This window comes from Panthera pardus, unplaced genomic scaffold, assembly GCF_024362965.1.
Source record: "Panthera pardus isolate Hobbes unplaced genomic scaffold, ASM2436296v1 HiC_scaffold_14, whole genome shotgun sequence".
Classification (NCBI taxonomy): Eukaryota; Metazoa; Chordata; class Mammalia; order Carnivora; family Felidae; genus Panthera; species Panthera pardus.
Window position 1 is genome coordinate 3,093,051 of NW_026526699.1, and position 19,988 is coordinate 3,113,038.

The following is a 19,988-nucleotide window of genomic DNA, read 5'->3' on the forward strand; positions in this document are numbered from 1 at the left end:
AGGCACCACTAAAAAGGCACGACGGTCATGGGCTGGCACTGCCCGACATTATTAATCCTCTAAGGGCAGCGCTTCATGGGAGGAAGAGGGAGCAAACAGGAGTAACCTAGGTTCCAGCTCACACACCGGGGACGTCCGTTATTTTTGCTGCCCCGACATCTACTCGTTTCATTTTCGGCAAGAGTTTCAAAAATATTCTCAGGGGAGCCTCCGCTGATCCACACGCTCGGTCCCTGTGCTTGGGTAGGTCTCGACCTCAGTGACAGGAAGTCGTTGGATTTTTGACCGAGCCGAGGTAGCAGCTGATCTCCACTGTGCTTGAACCTGGGAGGCTGAGGACCTCCGGCTCCGGGGCCCGCCATATGGGGGCTCAGAATGACACCTGCACAAGCCGAGACAGAGCTTTAGATGCAGAGACCGGCATCTGCCCCCGAAGCTCCGTGCACGAGACAGTTTCTCCCCTGACTTACGAAGCCAATTTGAGAGTCTGAGTCACTCAACAAGCACATCACCCTTGAGGAAGTCATGATGGACCACTGGGCAGGCTTCAGTGCTGCCTGAGACCAAACCCCTGTTTTCAGACTGATTTCAGCAGAGAGGCCACAGAGGGAGAGGACGTTTCGTACTTGGCAGAGGAAGCCAGCACAGGAGAGCTGCTACCCAGACCCAACCCTCCCGAGGCGAGCCAGCCACGTGGCTCCGACCCGGACTTCTGTCCCCCACGCTTCACGGAGCTGGCCAGAAACGTCTCATCAGTGCAAAGGCCACTCCCTCCCAGCTGCAGGATTCCTGGCGCTTTGAAACCCCTGTGGCTCGTTAGGCAAATGCGGACGGAGCCTCCCTGGACTCCACTAAAATCTAACTCGCAAATAAACGACCTTATCTTTTGCAAACGTCTTTTATTAGAACAGGCTCTTCTTTGCAGCGTCAGACAGAGGCTCGGAGCCACCTGACCTCCGCCGGCCAGTCCCGGGCATCTATTTCTGTCCATCACGCCCTCGTAGGAGTGAGCGCACGGCACGGCTCCTACCAGTCGAAGGCTCCGGGTCGGTTGTAGAGCTTTCTGTGACGTTGGGAACGTCCTGTATGGGTGCCGTCCAGCAGGAGACGCTGGCCACGTGTCAACCGCCCAACTGGGCAGCTGCAAATTCCACTTTACTCGATTTAACCAACTTAAATAGCCACACATGGTACGCAGAGGCCATATTGCACCGTGCAGCTTGAGGCAAATCTTCACATCTGGCTGGGAGACATGCCTCAGACCGTGTGCGCCGGGCCGGGGATCAGGCAGACCCGGGTTGCAATCTTGGATCTTCCGTCTTCTGGCTGTGTGGCCTTGGGCAAGTCGCTTGACCTCTCTGGGCCTCAGCCTCCTTATCTGTAAAATGAACTTATCATAGCGTTGACCCAGTGTTGCCGGAGAGAGCTCCTTGAAATCCAAATCAGGGTATCCTGCAGCATCCTGCTTCTCTTAGAAGAAAATCAAATTCTGATGGTAAAACCCAAAGGTCCTGGATGGTCCGGGGCCATCGACATCGGGGCCCGGATGATTCTTTGGGATCTGGACCCTTGGCAGCACCCTTGGACTTCAGCCACCAGACTCCAGTAGCCCCTCTGTCTGAGTCACTACCATCCCAAAGGTCTCCGAACGTCGCCCCATGTCCCCTGGGGGGCCCTGGGTCTGCCCTGGATGCAGGAGACGCTACCATGAACACACCATGCCACCCGCTCTACCTGCACAAGTGTGTTAAAACTCTGTCTCGCGGTTTTGCAGCGGACAGAACCGGAGCTGGAGGAAGAGGCCGGCAGTGGGTGTGCACCTGACCCACACTGGGGACGTGGGCAGCAAGGGCCCCTGCGTTCCAGAAACTTCCTTGCGGCCCTTGGTTTGCTTTCACCCAGAACCCAGTGGCTCTTGGGGCTGAAGATGCTTCTCCCAGAGCCCTTGGGTGCGAGGAGCACGGTGGGGAGCACTCTTCCCCCCACGGAAACCCTGCCCACGTTCCCCTGGGCGAGGGGCGCCACCCCAGGGCCTCGCAGACCAACGACTTCGGGCTGCTGCTAAGAGCCCAGCTCCCCCTGGACTCAGCTCTTGGAACCAACAGCACATGCAAGAGAGAGGACGTTTCGGGCCCCAGGAGCAGCGCCCATGGGAAACCGAGGCCTCTGCCCCAGCAGGGTCGTCCAGCATGTACAGGAGCCATCACAGGCACTCGTCACCGGGAGAGCTGGGCAGCTGGCCGCCCACTCGCATCCCCTTTAGCTGTGCACCAGGGCCAGCAGCCGGGCCGGGCCCTGGAGGTCGGCCCTGGAAATCCAGTAAAGGGACTTTGGCTAACGATGCCCGGAATCTTGGCATTGCCAGCCTGTTGTGGGCGGGGCCTCGCCACCTGTGACCCCAGGAGCCCCTGGGGAAGGCACAGGAGGGCAGCAGGCCGGGGTGGGGGTTACTCAGGAGGTGGGGTGCCCCGGTGTCTCGTCCTAAGGATGAGAGGGTACGCGGACGGCACGGTGCAAGTGGGGGGACAGGGTTACAGTGGGCACTGACAGTTGTCGTCTCCCTGCCAAGTGGCCCAGATGTGTCCTTTTCAGACGCCGCTCCATCCAGAGCGTCCCTCACCCCGGGCCTTCTCCAGCCCCGCCCCCGGGTGCCTCATCATCACCTGTCATTCTTACCAGAAGGGGACCTAGACACCAGCGTGTGATTCAACCACACCGTTAAGAGACCGCCACCTCGAGAACCACGAGCAAGATGCCTCTGCAGAGCGTCCTATGCCCTGCCCTCGGCTACAGGACACGGCCTTATGCCGGAGGTGCTGACGTGTGCACAAATGTGGGCAAAAGCACTCAGTGGGTGCGGGGAGCCGGGGGGGCTTGTCTACGGCTTGCAGTCTCCTCCGCTATTGCCCGACAGCAAATCCCTGACCCGCTCGGGACACTGGTCTTCCTCCCCCGCCAAGGAAACCCGCACAGACGCTCGTGGATGTCCCACGGCCTCCCGCACTCACAGTCTGACGCCTGCAAACCCACACGCTGAGCACACAGCACACCGGACCCCTCGGCTCCTGTGGTGCCTCCGTTCCCGAACCCCCACCAGCCGGGGCTCTCGGGCGGCATCGCAGGGCGCGAGAAGGGGGCAGGCACAACGGTGTGAATGCTACGTGTTCTGTGTGTTCGATCCTTATCTGTGTGTTCGAGCTACGTGTGCGATCACACCATCGTGGAGGAAGGCTGGCTGGCAGGTGTGTGTGTGTGTGTGTGTGTGTGTGTGTGTGTGTGTGTGTGTAGCTTTGCCAGTTAAAAAACTGAGGCTAAAAAACGTTTGACATGATCCCATCTTTTAAAAAATTGTCTCTGTACATGCGGCTATACCTAGATGTGTCAAGAGACGTGTAAGAAATGATCACCGAACTGTTTTAATAAGAGACCACATATTGTAGGATTCCATTTATGTGAAATGTCCAAAAAAAGGCAAATCTGTAGAGACAGAAAGTAGATTAGCGGTTGCCCAGGGCTACGGGTGGGAATGGGATTAACGGTAAATGGGTGACAAAAATATTCTAAAACTGGGTCACAGTGATGGTTGCCCAACCCAGTAAGTTTACTTAAATATCGTTGGGCTGCACACTTGAAATAGGTGGAAATTCTGATTTTCTTAAGCCATACTCTGCACACCACACACATTATACCTGTAGGCGCTCTGTCTGCAGCCCCTGACCGACCGCACGGGGCTATCGAGGGGACTGCCCGAGCCAACCGGGGTCAGAGTCCAGTCCTTTCCACGTGTTGGCCACTAGGTCAAGTCTTCACTGGATTAATAAAACCTGGTAGTCCTTACAACGGCCTTTTGAATCACGCACCGTGACTGTCCCCACTTTCCGAAGGAGACCTGGAGGCGGACGGAACGTGTGAGCTGCCCAAGACCGCAGAGCCCGGAAAGGCAAAGCAAGAACATTTCGGAAGAAACTCCCCACGGCACCCTTGAACTTCCGGCACCCTACAAAGCCTCGGCTGCCGTTGTCTGAATGGTCTTGTCACGGATGTTCGTCTCGCGAACAGCCCCGGTGCTCCCTTGTCGAGCAGGAGGCGGGCATGCTTGTGGCAAAACAGAACAGGGGCGCCGTCTCTCTCCGGGGCGGGGGAGGCGAGCGGGCTTTGTGCCCCTGTCTGCCTGGCCCTGCTCGGACAGAACCCCACAGACTGGGCGGCTCATGCAGGAGACTCTGTCCCTCACGGTTCCGGAAGCTGGACGTCCCCCATCAAGGTGCCAGCACAGACCGGCTCTGCGGCCCAGCCCTCCTCCTGGCTTGCCAACAGCTGCCCTCTTGCTGTGACCTCACGCCGCCATCTATGAGCGACCTCTCGTGGCTTCCTCTGTTCCCGAGAACACCAATCCCACCACAGGGGCCCGACCCTCACGACCTCATCCAAACCTAATCACCCCCGAAGGTGCTACCTCCTCACGCCATCACATGGGGGGGGATGAAGGGTTCAACGTATGAATTTGGGGGGGACACCAACGTTCAGCCCATAATGTGCCTTTTATAAAGGACTCAGGTCCCCTAAGCCCAGGGCTCCTTACAGCCTATGTATGCAGGTATCCCGGCATGGCCCGTGGCATGACCCTGTGGGGAGAGGCGCTCAGGCATCTGGTGCGGGAAGGCGCGAACTCCCTGGATGCCCTACGTCCCTGACCAGGAGCCGCGTCTTCTGCCCGCAAACTGCGCAGGCTGGCTCGTCGGCGTGCACGCGGCGTGGATGTCGGAGTCTCCAGTCCTTTGCGGAACTCAGGGCCATCCCAGTCTAGCCCTGCACACACCTGCTGCAGGGGAGACACTGACTACACGTCCCTGCCCCATGTCCTCTCCGTGGAACCCCACGCTGTGACAGACCAGCTCTGCGAGCATCGCCGACCCCGCCAGACCCCGAACCACCGGCTGAATCGGGGCCCTGGGGACTGAGTTTGAGTGCAGGATGTCACGTGGCTTTGTCAACAGCCAGGGGCAGCCTGCTCCAAATTCATTCCAGGGGCAATTTCTGGTTCGAACACATTTGTTTCTCTGAAGACGCTGATTATGTTTCTGGAAATACTGGTAATGGGCTCCATGACAAACTCATAGACGAGCAGCTAAGGATGATTCTACCCACAACTGCGGCAAAACTTGGTTCTGGGATTTTTCAGGCTAACAGATGGCCTTCGTATCCATCTAGAAAAGTCATCAGGGGTCCTGGCTCTTTACAAAACACTTTTTTAATTTATTTATTTTTGAGAGAGACAGAGACAGTGCAAGTGAGGGAGAGGCAGAGAGAGAGAGAAAATCCCAAGCAGGTTCTGTATGGTCATCGCATCATGACCTGAGCCCAAACCAAGAGTCAGATGCTTAACTGACTGAGCCACCCAGGTGTCCCAGAGGTCCTGGCTCTTTTTTTTTTTTTTTTTTTTTTTTACATTAAATACAATTTACTGTCAAATTGGTTTCCATACAACACCCAGTGCTCATCCCGACAGGTGCCCTCCCCAGTGCCCATCACAGACCAGTAATGAAAACCAATGGCCACCAGGGATCCGGTACATGATGGGGGCTGGGGCAGGGAGGGCTCCAGTTCCAACCAAGAGACTCCTCCCCACCTCGGCCTCACCAACAAAGTGGGGGTGATTCGGCCACAAGGAAGTGGGGTGACTGTTCAGCCAGAAACAGAGCACGGTTCTCAGTGGAAGAAATTTTGCCCACCAGGGGACATTTTGCAATGACTGGAGACATTTTTGGTTGTCAGCATTCAGAGCGTGTGACAGGCATGTATGTATTGGGGTAGGAGGCAGGAATCCGTCTCACAGGACAGCCCCCTAACAAAGAATTATCTGGCACAAAACACCAGCATAGTGCCGACGTTGCAAAATCCTGCCCCGGATTCAGATCTTAGCTGTCCAATGGGGAAGCCGCTTGCCACGGTGGCCAGGAAGCCCTGACGTGGAAAAGTAACAGACACACGCTCTCCGTAGATTTGGAGTGTCTGGGCCCCACCGAGTACGAAACAGCGCGTTCATGATTTTTATATCGATCACATGTTGAGATGATAATGTTTTTAATATAATGGCTTAAACACAGACATTTAAAAAATTACCTTCACCTGTTCTCCCTTTCATGAAAGTGACGGAGAATTTTAAACGACATGTGTGGCCCACATTTGTGCTCATGTTGAACAGTATGGTTTAGAACTTCATCCCCGCCCCTCCCGCCACCGGCTTTTTGGGTGTGTGGCTTTGGGGCTGCCCTTAGCCCACAGATCACTTTTGGGGGAATTGGGGAAAAGCCTCTCTTCCTTGAGATGCCGGAGATTACATCTTTTGTAATCCCAGAGACATACCTACAAGAAAACATAAAGACCCAATGCATCTGGATAAAGACCTGGAGATCTTTCTCATCTGGAGAAAGACCAGATGCTTCATTTCTGGCTTGGAAAAGCCCTTATGCTGTCTTATCCCTGGAGCCAGTGCTGTGAGTACATTATCCCAGCAAATGTGGTGGGAAAGACCAAGAATTCGGGTCGTTCCCTCGCGAAACTTAAACTCCACAGCAGGGGTTGCTCTAGGCAAACTTTTCCTTGGCGAGGGCAAAGTAACAAATATTTTAGAGTTGCGGGCCAGATGGTCTCGGTCACAACTGCCTGACGCTCCTGTGGTCGTGCCAAAGCCACCGCAGACAGTACAGAGATAGATTTGAGCGGTCGTGTCCCAATAAAACTTTATCTACACAACGATCAGGGGGCTGGAGTTGACTCCCGGTTCATGGTCTGCCCAACAGAACAGAGGTTTGGACAGCTGCCCGGGCCAGACTCACATTGCAGATGTATTTTATTTTTTTGCCCATTAAAAAAAAGTTACAACTGGTGGCCAACACTGAAAAACGGGCGACTTTTACATAAATCCCAAATTTGCAAACACGTGACTTTTACATAAAGCGCAAATTTGCGGCTTCTCTTGAAGGAATGGCGATACTGATCTCACGTTTACTGGTGACCACATCAGCAGGAGCCGAACTCCGGATGCCCAGCTAGTGTGGCGCGTGCCCGTCTGCCCTGACCACTTCACCCGCCGTGTCACCAGCTTGGTTATTGGAAGTATCTGGGGTTTGAGCCACGCTCCAAAGCGGACCACACTCCAAACTGGGTTTGGAGCTGGAAGGGTGGTTGTGTGATTGGACTTCATACTTCCTGGTGCTGACCCCTCTTTGTGAATGGGGTGTGCCCCAACAGTTCCCATCATTTCAACCCAGGTGACTGATCAGCGGGGGTGCTTACCTTGAGGACATCGTCGTCTGCGGACTTGCACTCCACCAGCTCTGAGATATCCGTCACGGCACTGTTCTCCTCCACAGAGACCACCTTGATGGGCAGGGCTACGGTCTTTCCTGTGAGTATGGCGGTGTTGAGAATCTCAGTGTCCTGCCAGAAGAACCAGACGGAGCTGGGTCAAGGGGGCTGATATGCTCAGCGCTCTTGGACACAAGCGGGAAGTTCCCCAAGTATCTGCCAGGCTGTGTTTGTTAGGACAAAACACCATAGCACTGACTTTGGGATTTGGGGCAAAAAAGGCCATTCTTTGGAAGAATTTTCCAAGAACATTACAATTTCGTTTATTTATGGCCACCTTCTTGGTTTCCAACTACAAAAGTCGAAAATTATTAATTCTTCTTTTGTAGAGAGAGAGTAGAAGTTATGTACCAGTTAGGTTTTGGTTGTAGGCAACAGAAATGGAATCGGGTGAGTCCTTCCCACCCAGAGGCCCACCCTGTTCTAAGGTCCAGAACCAGTGAGTCTTTTCCCTTACATGGTATTAGGGGACTTTGCGGTTGTGGTCAAGTCAAGGATCTTAAGAAGGGCAGATTATCCTGGATTATCTGGGGGCAGGACCCAATGGAATCATAAGTCCTTATAAGAGGGTCAGAGGAAGAGGAGTGAGGTAGGGACAGAGGGAGAGGTCAGAGTGATGTCCTCATGACCCAAGAGACGTGGATGGTTTCTAGTTTCTGGAAAAAGACAGACCCTCCCCTAGGTCCTCCAGAGGGACACAGCCCTGCTGACACCATGAATTCAGCTCCATAAAGGCTCATTTCTGACTTCTGGTGTCCAGGACTGTAATATAAGGAGGTGCTGTTAATTTGGTATGGCAACAGGAGGCTAATGCAGGTTCTTACCCGTTGGGTCCTGGGCCACTCCCAGAGTTAACGGAGAAGCTGAAAGGGGCCTTGAAAGGCAGGGCCCAGATCAGCTTGCAGGACACTGAAAGCCAGGAAGGGACAGGATCTCCAGAGTGGAGTGCAGTGAATGGCTTTGGCCATTTGTCTCCTGAGTCACTCCGTAGATGATCTATCTAAATTCCCTGGGTGTGGGGTGGGGGGAGTCTGGTCGGGTTAAATGGCCATCCCTTATCCCGGGGAGGATGGTTCCCCTTTGATTCACAAGCCTACCAAGACTGAGTCCAACAGGAGAAAGGCCACCATCAGAAGAAGAAGGAAGAGGTTCCGCCTGGCAAAGAGCAATGGCGGGCGTTCCACTACGACACCAGTGAGTCAGGTCACTTTTAATCCCCGGTGGCCACGATCACTACACCTTGGTGAGGGGCACCAGACCGCTGGGATCTTTTTGCAGACTTTTATGCAGACCAAAGGCTCTTCCTGTCCTGCCCTGGAGAGCCCACTCCATCGCAGCTATGGGGACCTCGGTTCACCGTGTCCTTCCTGACTTCAAGCAAAATGATTAGCGTCACATGTAGTGATTTTCAAAGTGATAAAGAAAGTGCCTTCTCTTTTGAGTCTGTGGGCACTACAGGCTCGCGCTTTCGTAACGCTTCCCTACCTCTATTAACACCTTTTCCCTCTGGGCCAACTTCTCTCGAAGTCCCTCTCCAGAAGCACGGCCCCACTTTGAAGCGGGAGTTGGAAGGAAAGAGATTTTTCTCGCTTCTTTCTCCAGAGAAGCAACTGACACAGAAATGACCTTTTGCATTAGACAGGAGCACAGCTGAAAGAGTCATCCGTTCTAAGTGGAGCCCCAGCCTCTCTCTGATGCTTGTACCCAGAAGCCAGCCCTTAAATAAGCCTCTGCCGGGTCTTCTCCTGGGTCCGCAGGATTCCCGGGAGCTGGGGCCGCGATCTGGCGGCTCGCCCACCGGCTATTACGGATGCTAAGAATACCGCGGAAATTCCCCAAGTCCATTTTCAGGTTCATTACAGGTAATGCGCTCAGAGTTCAGACTTTACATTTTCTCTCTCAGAATGGTCTTTGGCTAATGGCTTCATTAAGGCAGCGAACTCCCTCGTGGACTAATTGTGATTAGCTTCCTAACGGTCACTGCAGGTGTGCACGCACACACACATGCCCACGATCCTCTCCCCGACACGTCCCATCCCTGGGCTGAATCACAGCAAGATTCAGACTCTGGGTGGACATTGGACGGGTCTCTCCAGCCAATGGCATAAACCACGGGAGCAGAGAATTACCCGTCACTGGGATTCCAAATGGGGCAGGAAGCGTCAGGTGTCAGGGACTCAGACCGAGTCCAGGGTCCCTATTTGAATTGTGGCCAGGGAGGCAGCACAGGCCGGGGGGCCCAGCTGGAGACGTGTCGGGGTGTAGGTCACACGCCGAGTGTCTTCTGGGGGTCCCTCCAGACCCACTCTGCCCTGCAGAGGGTCCCACGAGGCTGACTCGTGTGCACAAAGCTACAGACCCCTCGCCTTCTGGCCTCTGGCCACCTCGGACACATCATGAAACTGTGTTTCCTGCACAGAGCCTGTGTGGTTGCTGGGAGCCCGTGTGACGAATCTGGCCAGTCAGTTGTGAGCTGGCACGGCGTGTGTCACTCCTGGACTAGAGCGATTCCCCGCCTTCACGGAGGGATGGGCTCTCCGTTCCTGAGGCAGAGCGGCCAGAATTATTCAGACGGTAGCTGCTTCACCGGCCCGAGGCTCTGAATGATGGTGAGAACTGGGGCTGTTTGTTACTGCCTCTCGCCCTACTGCCTCCTGACCGATACAGGGGGAGAATGAAGGCTTCACCTGCTTCAACGGCAGAGGAATGCCCTGCGGTGATGAGTTCACTTTTGAACATTTTTATTTCTGGTATGTGGTTAGTGTTCCTACAGACGCTTAGCAAGCATTTAAGGGCATGTTTTGACACTGATTTTTGCCATCCGTGCCCTCCCTTGATGCACTGGATGCTCATTTCAGCTCTCCAGTTCAGACGTGGGATTTCTTGAGGTCAGGGTCTGTGTGTGCTGTGGACCGAATGGTGCCCCCCCCGGACCCTAAATCCATGTCGAAGCCCTCATCCTCAGCATGACTATTTCAAGACAGGAGGTATCTTTGAGGAGGTAATTAAGGTTACCTGGGGTCCCAAGGGCGACCCCGATCCAATAGGTCCATAAGAACAGGAAGGGACACCAGGGACACGGGCATTTGCGAGCCAAGGAGAGAGCTCGGGAGAAGCCAAAGCTGCTGACAGCTTGATCTAGGACTTCCAGGCTCTGGAACCTTCGCAAAGGTTCTGCTAATTAAGCCCCAGCCCCTGGTATTTTGTTCTGGCAGCCCTAGAAGACGGCCCCGTACCGTAACACAGCCCTGACGCTACGTTGCAAAGCAGGGCAAGGATGTGTCCTTCATCGTGACCTGAGACGGGTCTGTGCTGTCACGAAGAAAGGCACAGTCACTGTCGGTAGGAAAACAGGCACGCGGTTGTGAGTGGTGGCCAGTATTCGTGAGTCTCGGGCCCTGGGCGGGGGGTGGGGGGGGAGACAGGTGTGGGGAAACACGTCACAGGGTGTGTCCCAGCGTCTGGGGCCGAGCCCTGGCTGTCTCCCCAAGGTGGGCCCGGGCACCTCCAAGGTGGGAAGTGAAAACTCCCGCACCAGCCTCCGGTCCCTGCGAACGAGCAGTTTTCAGACTGGACTGTCCTCTCCTGCCTCCCCAGACTGTGGGATTGCAAGAAACAACGGGAACGTCGTAGAAGCAGGGAGGACGGAGAGACCCGGGCGTGGCCGGACATGGGTCTGGCGGGAGAGGCCTTCGTCTGGCCCCGAGGACCCGGGGAGGGGGCCGGGCCGGGATGGAGGGAAGCTCTCCTGGGGCCGAAACTTGCCTGTGTGTGTGCACGTCTGTGGTACACACGTCTATGCACGTCTGTGTGCACGTCTGTGGTACGCACGTGTGTGTGATACGTGTGCACGTGTGCGTGTGTGAGGTATGCAGGTGTGTCTGCCCACACGTGTGCATGCGTGTTGTGTGCGTGCACACGTGTGTAACGACACAGCTTCCCATGCTGTATACGTGGCTGGTCGTCCTCCCAAAGCCCTGTCCGGTCCGGGCTGACTCACTGCTTGGACGAGATGCTGAGGACACTATCTCAACGCATCCGACTGGGTCTCGCTCAGAACCCACCGCCCACGCCAGGCCCCGGCCCCAGCGGAGCGCCTCCCGTGCAGGGCTGGCCGGGAACACGTGTGGCCCCGCGGCCCCGAGAGCCGTGCCCTGCCCAGCGCCACAGAAGGCAGTGCGTCCCCGCCCGCGGCCGCAGCAGCCGGGAGAGGAGCTCGCTGTCCCTTGCGTGGCCTCCCCAGGTCCACGCGGGCACGGCCCCCACCTGGCGGCTCTCTGAGCTACGGAGCTTCCCCCCTCCCGGTGCTGCTCTCTCCCTCCCTCCACCTGCTTCCACCGTAGGCTGGAAACCACGCTTTCTGCTGAGAAGAATCCAGAAAGTCAGGCACTTTAAATCGCCGTCGTTTCAAATTTGACAAGAAGCCCGAGGCTTCGCAGAAAACATGTGTCATTGTTTTGAGCTGCCCTCAAAGATGTAAATTGGTTTAGCTGTTTTCTGCATCGGTACAAATTGGATTTTTAGTTTTCAAATGAAGAGAGAGCACAGAACTACTCCGGACCGTGTCCCACGGGCCAAAGGGTGTGCAGTGACCCCCGCGATGTGGGACAAGCGAGCCCCCGGGCGCTCTCGGGAGGGAAAAGCAGGACGTGTGCGTGTGGCCCGTCCGTGCACGGGAGGCATTCAGGCCCGGAAAGCAGGGCCGAGCTATCCGCGATGCTGAGCCACACAGAAGGCCACGCGGCACCTGGTTCCGTCCACGCGACGTGCCCGGAACAGCAGATCCACGCAGACGGAGAGCGGGTGGTGGTCGTACGACCCTGTGAATATACTGAGAACCACTCACTTACAGGCTCGGAGCGGAGCCTTTGTGGCACATGAACTGCCTCTCGGGACAGAAGATGGCTGGCGTGTGGGGGAGCAGGGCTGGCGCCCCGGGAAGGCCACGGTCTGACTCAGCCCCCCAAGCCACCCTCAGAGTCTGTTTACCCTCAGAGAAACACGTGTGCAGCTCCGAGGCCGGACGCCTGGCCTTCGAAACCAGCCGTGGGGGTTCAAACCTCACCAGGGTCCGAGGACAGCAGCCGTTGCATCTAGAACATTCCCGACAGGGCAAAAACAACCCCTCTCAAGGCGGGCCATTAAGAGGCCTCATTAATAAAAACACCAGGTCACATCTGGGGAGCTCTTGGGACACATCGGGTGTTACTGAACACTGCCATCCCTCCCCCAACCCATGAAGCAGGTGGTCTTACTATCCCCGGCCCACAGATGGGGAAACTGAGGCCCAGAGCCGATACAGTGGCGGGTTCAGGTGCGCAGCACGAAGGTGGCCTCGCCAGGTTTGAACATGTGTCCCCGGGGCTGAGACATCTGTTTGGACGGCCTAAGGACCTGGGACAGAACGGCCCCTGTCCTAATTCTGCCCCTTTTCCTGCTTTACTTAAATCCTTCAGGGACCCGTTTCTTGGCTGTGAACTTGGGGGATATTCAGCATCATTGTGAAGATTTCATCCCATGGCGTTTACGAGCCTCCCGCCAGGGCTCGGGCAGCGTGACGGTGGGTGTGTGGGTCAGGCCACCAGCCCACGGAGGAAAGCCCACGCCCCTGTCCCACGTGTGTGGGGGGTGGGAGACAGAAACCAGGATGAGCAGGCAGCGAGCATCCAAACACACAAAATCCAGGGCAGCAGGATGCTATCACCTTCTGTGGTCGTTTCAGATCTTTCTCTTGTAAAAGAGGGAAAACGGGGCTCATAACTTTGAAAGCTCCTCGTCATTTGCTCTCATCCGGTCTCCCGATTTCCCTCCCCAGAGGCGCCTGCCACCTGGGACTTGTACATCTTCCCAGTTTGCGATTTTAGACTTTTCTCACGTTCCCGCACAAGTACAGGACCCGTGGCCTTGTTCCCTCCATTTACGTTTTGTACAAACATGCATTTTAGACGGTTTATACCGATATAGCTTCCTGGACTTTCATCCATTTACTCATTTGTTCTTTTGCTCACGGTTATGTCTTCCTGACTGCTCACGTCCACACGGCTGAACCACAGTCCACGCTGATCACCACATCTACGTGCTGATCCGGCTCTGTCTTAAAGAGACCTAGGTGTCCATCGCATGCCTTTTCCACAGTTGACTTTCCTGCTCGTCCACTGATGGCAGTTCGGGGTGTTTCAAACTCTGCCAGTACAAAGGACTCTCTCTCCTTCTGCCCACGTGTTGGAGACTCTCCAGCACCTCCTGGTGCCCGTGGGATTGCGGGGCTGAGTGGCACACACGTTTCCTTTTTGATTCTCTCTGCGTGGTCATGCTCTCATCTAAACTCTGGGCAACGGCAGGCAAAGTGCCTTTTCCTGAAATTCTTGCCAACACCTGGGTGATTATGTGTCAACCCGGCCAGGTGACAGCCCCCAATTATTCCATCAGACACTAAGTTGGGCACTACCATGTAGGTATTGGGTAGGCGTGATGAATGCTCATAATCAGCTGACTTTCAGGAAAGCAGATAATCCTAGATGATCTGGGTGGGCCTGGTTTAATCAGTTGAAGGCCTTTAGATGCAAAGTTGAGGCTTCCTGAGGAAGAAATTCTGCCTGAGGAATGCAGCTTGTGTGTGTGTGTGTGTGTGTGTGTGTGTGTGTGTATAGTTTTTTTTTCCTTACCCTCCACACTGCATTGACCCTTTAGAACATGGGTCAGTTGGGCGAGCCTGGCTGTGACTGGACAGGTGGCCTTGGCGTCTAGAGAAGCCACTGGTTAGAGATCTTTCCCGTTTCTATCCAAACCCTTTGTGAACATCCAGTGACTCTTAAATCCAGGCTTCCTTCTCTCCGCCTGTGGCCAGAGGGGCGTCCACTCCTGTGAAGGGTACAAGATGAACGAGCTGCTCTCAAATCCGTGCGTCCCCCCGTCTGGCTTTGAGGGAGAAGAGGGAGAAGCAGCAGAGGTGAACCCTCCACCCTCCCGGGTGCAGACAGAGCCCGGCGTGTCCCGTTGGGGTCTCCTCTGATTGCAGGCTGAGAGCTTCACGTTCTCCCTGAAGAAGGCAGCTCAGGGTGAACTGCACACACAGGAAGGTCTACAATTGGCTGATTCACCGTCGAGGCAGAGATAGGTGACAACCGGGTGCTGCTTCTTAGAACTAATTCTTAAAACTTTAGTTAGTTAAGTAAAATATTGGCAGGAAGGCAAGGTGTCTATGACAACCTTGCAAATAACCTCTCGCAGTTCGTTAGACTTTTGCAGGCTGGTTAACAAGATTCAGGGGCCAAATCCTGCCCACGGGGTGTTTTTACACAGACTCAAGAGCCAAGAATGATTTCGTTACTTGTCAAGCCTTTAAGAAAAGAATATACAAGGGGCGCCTGGATGACTGTTGGCTAAGGATCCGACTTCGGCTAAAGTCATGATCTCGCAATTCATGAGTTCAAGCCCCGCATTGGGCTCTGTGCTGACGGCTCGGAGCCTGGAGCCTGCTTCGGATTCTGTGTCTCCCTCTCTCTGCCCCTCCCCCACTCACGCTCTGTCTCTCTCCATCTTTCAAAAAACGAATAAACGTTAAAAAATTTAAAAAAAAAGTCTACACAATAGACACTGTGTGTGTCCCTACAAAGCATAAAATACTATCTAGTCCTTTACAGAAAACTCTGCTGGTCCCTGGGCGAGAAGATCATTTTCCTGAAATGACGGGGCTCTCAGTGCATCCCGTGGGGGTGTCTCCTGTATTTGGGGGGTTCAAGTCATGCTGTTTTGCTGGGCCGATGGGGTCAGCGTCCCTGTGGTAACCTGCCTTGCGTGCGGGAGTCCTGAACCCTCTGGACCCACAAGAAGCATTGGACCCCTTAAAGCAGACGGACTCGTGTTACACAGGAAGAGACATTTGAACTGTGGCTTTTAAGTGGTTCGTAATCTACAGTAGTGATTATTTCCACCGTATCTGTCTCCCTGCCCACGGTTTTAGCTCTAGGAGAGGAAGGATACGGATACCTGAGTGATAATAAGATCCGACTACTACCGGCCCTTCCAGATGTCAGGGTGGCAGATAACATCGCAAAAAGACAGAGGAGCAGGAAAGCCAACGGTGTCCTCCTCCAGGTGCGGTGGGTCAGCAAAACATGCCCCGGGGCTGGCAGAGAGCCGTTGGGGACAGCTGGCTCGTGCAGCGGGCTCTGGGAGGGTCAAAGGTCCAGGTTTGGAAATCAAGCAGAGTCCAGCTTCCAGCACTGGGGGGGCTGAGACCCTCACTGCTTCGCTGAGTGCAAACTCAAGAGCACCCAGCTTGCCGTTTGCCCGCTCGCCGTGTGGGGTTCGGGTCCTGCCTCCTCCTCCTCGGTGCTTCTCCCTCATCTGTGGAATGGGAGGACCCCACTTCCCTCCAGGGCTCCTCTGAGAACCTGAGAGTGGACACCAGCCCCCCAGCGGCTCAGTGCTCAGCACAAAGGTGCCCATCCCACGAACGCCTGCCCCGTCCGGGAAACAGGGTCCAAGAGCCTTGACCCTGGGTTTCAACATCCTGGGTCCCGGGACCAGCCCGTGCGCTCTTGGCTGCAAGACGGTGTGCGTTCGACTGTGACTGATTTGGGAGCTGAGTTAGCGTTGCTTGCAAGTTGATGGAGCACCTCGTTAATTAAACCTCCAGTTCGATCAGGACAGACCAGCAGCAGGAGCCCCAGGACCCATTCCCCAGGGTGCGAACGGGTTTGCTGTTGGCCTCAGACCCCTGAAGCTGGACCCGGGGGTGTGAGCGAGCGGGAGCCCGCGGGTGCCGATCACTCAGCGGATTTGGGTCTGGGACTGACCCTCCAAGGACTGATCAACCCGCCCGCCCCCGCCTTTCCCGAAGTAAAGAAAAAAATCTTCCCGCCAGACGGGTCTGTCCGAGAGGTCTGTCCGGCGGGATAGTTATTTTGAGAGATTTTGTGTAGTTGAGACATTTGGGCAGGCAAACCCTCCCCAAATTCCCAAGACAACAGAGGGTTCACAGGTATTGACAAAGGGTCTTGGCCAAAATCAGGAGGGAGGAGGGGGCTCCCCCTCCGCCGAGCCCTCTGGAGCAGAAAGTTCCCTCTCCTGGGTCAGAGGGTCTTTGGAGTCTGAGGGAGGCAGCAAGTGCCTGGTTCCTGGCTGGCCCCTCTGGGAAGCGGCAAGAGAGGTGGCTGTCTGGTGAGCCTCTGTGGCAGCACGAAAGGCCTCTGAATCCCAGAAGCGACCAGAACAAGGCGACGGCTAGAAAAATATATCGATTTGGTTTGGATGAAATAGCGACGAATGGTATTGTAGCAAAAAGGGGCTGTGTGCCCTCCGTACCCACTCTTCTCAAAGTTGGTGCCCAGACCAGCAGCCGCGACACCACCCGGACACCGTAGAAAGGCAGATTCTTGGGCCTCACCCTGAACATCCTTAATCAGAAACTCTGGGGATGGAGCCCATTGGCTGGTGTTTAACCATCTCTCCAGGTGATCCTTAAGCTGCTCAAAGCTTGAGAAATGTTCTAGCTCAAACGTAAGTAGAAATATTATGCAGGACCTTAGGAAATCTGCTTAATGGGAACGGGACTCTGTTCCTTTTTTCCTTTTTAGGCTGCCTGGAATACAGACACAATGGCTGGAGCATGAGCAGCCTTTCTGGACCATGAGACAAACTTGGAAATGGAGGCCACTCACTGAACGTGGCGGGGTAGAGAGAGAGAGGAGAAGCCTAAATCTCTCATACCTGAGGAGTGGCCCTGGACTGACTTAGGTATGTGAGATAAACTTCCTTTGTGTTTCGACTATTGGTTCCGAGAGTTTTCTGTTAAAGTCAGGCAAACCTAAGACTAACGCACGTAGGTATTTCTTTCTGTGCTTGAGATGGTGCACGAAGACTGCTGTTTGCTCTGATGGCAGGTGACATTTCTTGTCTCCTAACCAGGAGAAGGCAGGTCCTCGGGCAGGGTGCTAGCTGCTGGCTCTCGTGTTGGAAACGGTGGTCACGCCATTATTCACCGGGGAGCCAGGCAAGAGGGAAGGCCTCAAGCAGAGACTGACAATTCCCCCCAATTTGCAACAGCCAAAAACAAAACAAAAAAATGATTCCAGAAGAGCACTTCATTTTCCCAATTCGAGGCCTCCTACTTAAAAATGATGCACGGGCCGCCTGAGCAACCAATTGGTAGGCTCGTTAGTGAAGGTGCTTGAAATGACGGTTTTGGATTCAGGGCCGAAGAATCCAGAAAAGTGCCGTCAGATTAACAAACTTCGTTAGGTACGACCAGCTATTTCCATGGTCCCGTGATTAAGAATATTTAATGTCCGCACACAGATGGTGCAGGGGCGGCCTCACAAAATTCCAGCCGCTGATGTGATTTTCCCTCTACCCAGGCGAGTGCAGACACCCAGCGAGGACGCCTGGCTCGGCCTAACAAAATCTGTCTCATCAGGGAGGGAAGGGGAACCTTATTACCGGAACGGCAGGCCTGATGGAACAGGCCAGACCGGACCTGCCCTCTGACCACCCTGCCTCCTCCCTGCCTGTGTCCTGATGAAGCCGTCCCCCAGAGCTCCGCATCATGTTTTGGCAAAATTGATTTTGAAAACGCTTGGGGAGATGCCGACGGGGAATCCACAGCAATATTGGAAAAGAATATTGCTGTACTTTCCTCCTCGTGGCCACTCTGGGGTCTTCTAGAAGCAGCCAGGGCCAGGAGGGGAGGGGCAGGGAGGGGGCGCGAGCACATTTCCCCAGAAGGGCTTCTCCTCCAGACTCCGCAGGGAGCGGGAGGGATGATGGGTCCATCCACCTGTGGCTGTATGAAGTCATACGTCCTCCTCGGTCACCTCCGCCTGTCTTCATTCACCCGGCAGTGCCTTCCAGAAATCTTAGCACGGTGGACCGAGCAGGGTTCATGTCTGACAGCAGGAAGGGTCTCAGTCCACACTCCAGAGCACGGTACAGAGGGCACGCCGGGGCTGAGCGGGAATAGCCAGCTCTCACGTCCCAGGGCCTGGCCGCAAATTCTCGGACAGGCCCCTACGTACTGGGCGCCTGCAGGGGTCAGGCAGCAAGCGTTCACCGCAGTGATAACAATCATCATCGTGGGAATCTTCCGGGGACGCTGCCAAGTGTCACACACTGGGTGGCCCGGAATGTGTCCCCTTAAAGAGTCTGGGGCTCCAGGGAGGGACCTGCCTCGCCTCCTCCAACTCCCCCTGCCCCGGAGACGCAATGCTCCCCACCTCTGCTTCGGTGGCCATAAGGCCCCTCCCTGTGCGTGTCTGTGTCCAGAGTTCCCTTTTCTCCCGAGGACACCGGCCACCGTGGATCACGGCCCGCCCTAACGTCCTCAGCTTGAGTTGACGACACGAACACAGACCCACGTGCACATAAGGTCACGTTCCTACGCGTTGAGGGTTAGGACTTGCGCATCTTTTCAGGGGCACCATTAAACCCACAGGACGCCTTGCCATCCTCTACAGAGAACTTTCGTGTGGATTCCTGACACATGTCATTTCAACATGGCAGAGTAGAAAGGGTAGATGTTACCACGGTGGGGGAAACTGAGGCCCACGGGACTTACATTCGAACCTCCCGTCTCCTGACAGCCAAGCCCTCCTCCGTGAGCTCCTTCCTTGACGCAAACAGCCCCTCCGCCACCATCAGAGGCAAAAATGCCAACCACACTGTGGCCACCTCGTGGTTTTGAGTCTTGCCAAGTACTTCATGCTGTTCCAGGCATCTTTGCGTGTCCTGATTCGCTGACTCATCTGGACCACCCGGGGAGGCAGGTACTCTGATTCTCCCCACCCCACAGGGTAGGAAACGGGGCCGCAGCCCACGCCCCGGGCCACCACGGCCTCTGACAGCAGCATCCCTAAAAATGCCTTGAATCGACGCTGAAAAAGCAAATGCATACGTCAAACCTGTCGGGAAAGCGCCTTAAAAACCCCCAGCTTTGTGGAGATACAACTCACACCCCACACGACTCGCGTGGAGCAGACGGGCCGCCCCTGCATTTACCTCCACAGCGTTTCCATCACCCCAAAACAAACCCCCGGTGCCCTGCCTGTAGCTCCCCGACCTCCCCGCTCCCAGCCCTGCGTCCACGGATTTGCCTCCGCTGGACTCCCCCAAAGGGGGACTGGCCCCCTTTGATCCTCCCCACGTGGGATCGTACAGCACAGGGGGCTTCTGGGGGCTTCTCTCACTGACCCCGTCGTCAGCTTGTCGAGGGTCGTCCCGTCACCACGCCCGTCGGCACCTTATTCCCTTTCCTGCCGCTAGCTTCCCGCTGCGTGGACAGAAGGCAGTATCTGTGCATCCGTTCGTCCACCGGCGGGCGTCGGGTGGCCGTGTGGCCACTTGGGGCTACTCTGCTGGGAACAAGCTTTTGTGGGACGAGGGTCTGCACTTCTCTGCCACGTGTGCCTGGGGTGGGGGTCGCAGGGCTCCTTCTGAGAACCAGCATCTCCCTGCACTCCACGCCGGCATGAAGAATCTTCCTCTGACCCCTCTGCACGGACCAAGTTTGCACAACCCGAGGACGTAGGGAGCCCCCCTCCTCCCGGAACCCTTCCCTTAACAGTGGTCAGCCCACGTCTCTGGCCTCTGGCCAACGGGAGGTGATTTGGGGGAGGGGG

The 19,988-nt window shown here is 55.5% G+C and overlaps 1 protein-coding gene across 1 annotated transcript in view; it reads right to left on the bottom strand.

Annotated features, from left to right (window-relative positions):
- The window catches only part of TMEM132C (transmembrane protein 132C), a 308,076-nt gene that overhangs the window by 21,523 nt on the left and 266,565 nt on the right, over positions 1 to 19,988 (bottom strand). The window contains 1 exon segment of the mRNA XM_019433797.2: positions 7,300 to 7,443. Within this exon segment, the coding sequence (XP_019289342.2) occupies positions 7,300 to 7,443 (144 nt within the window).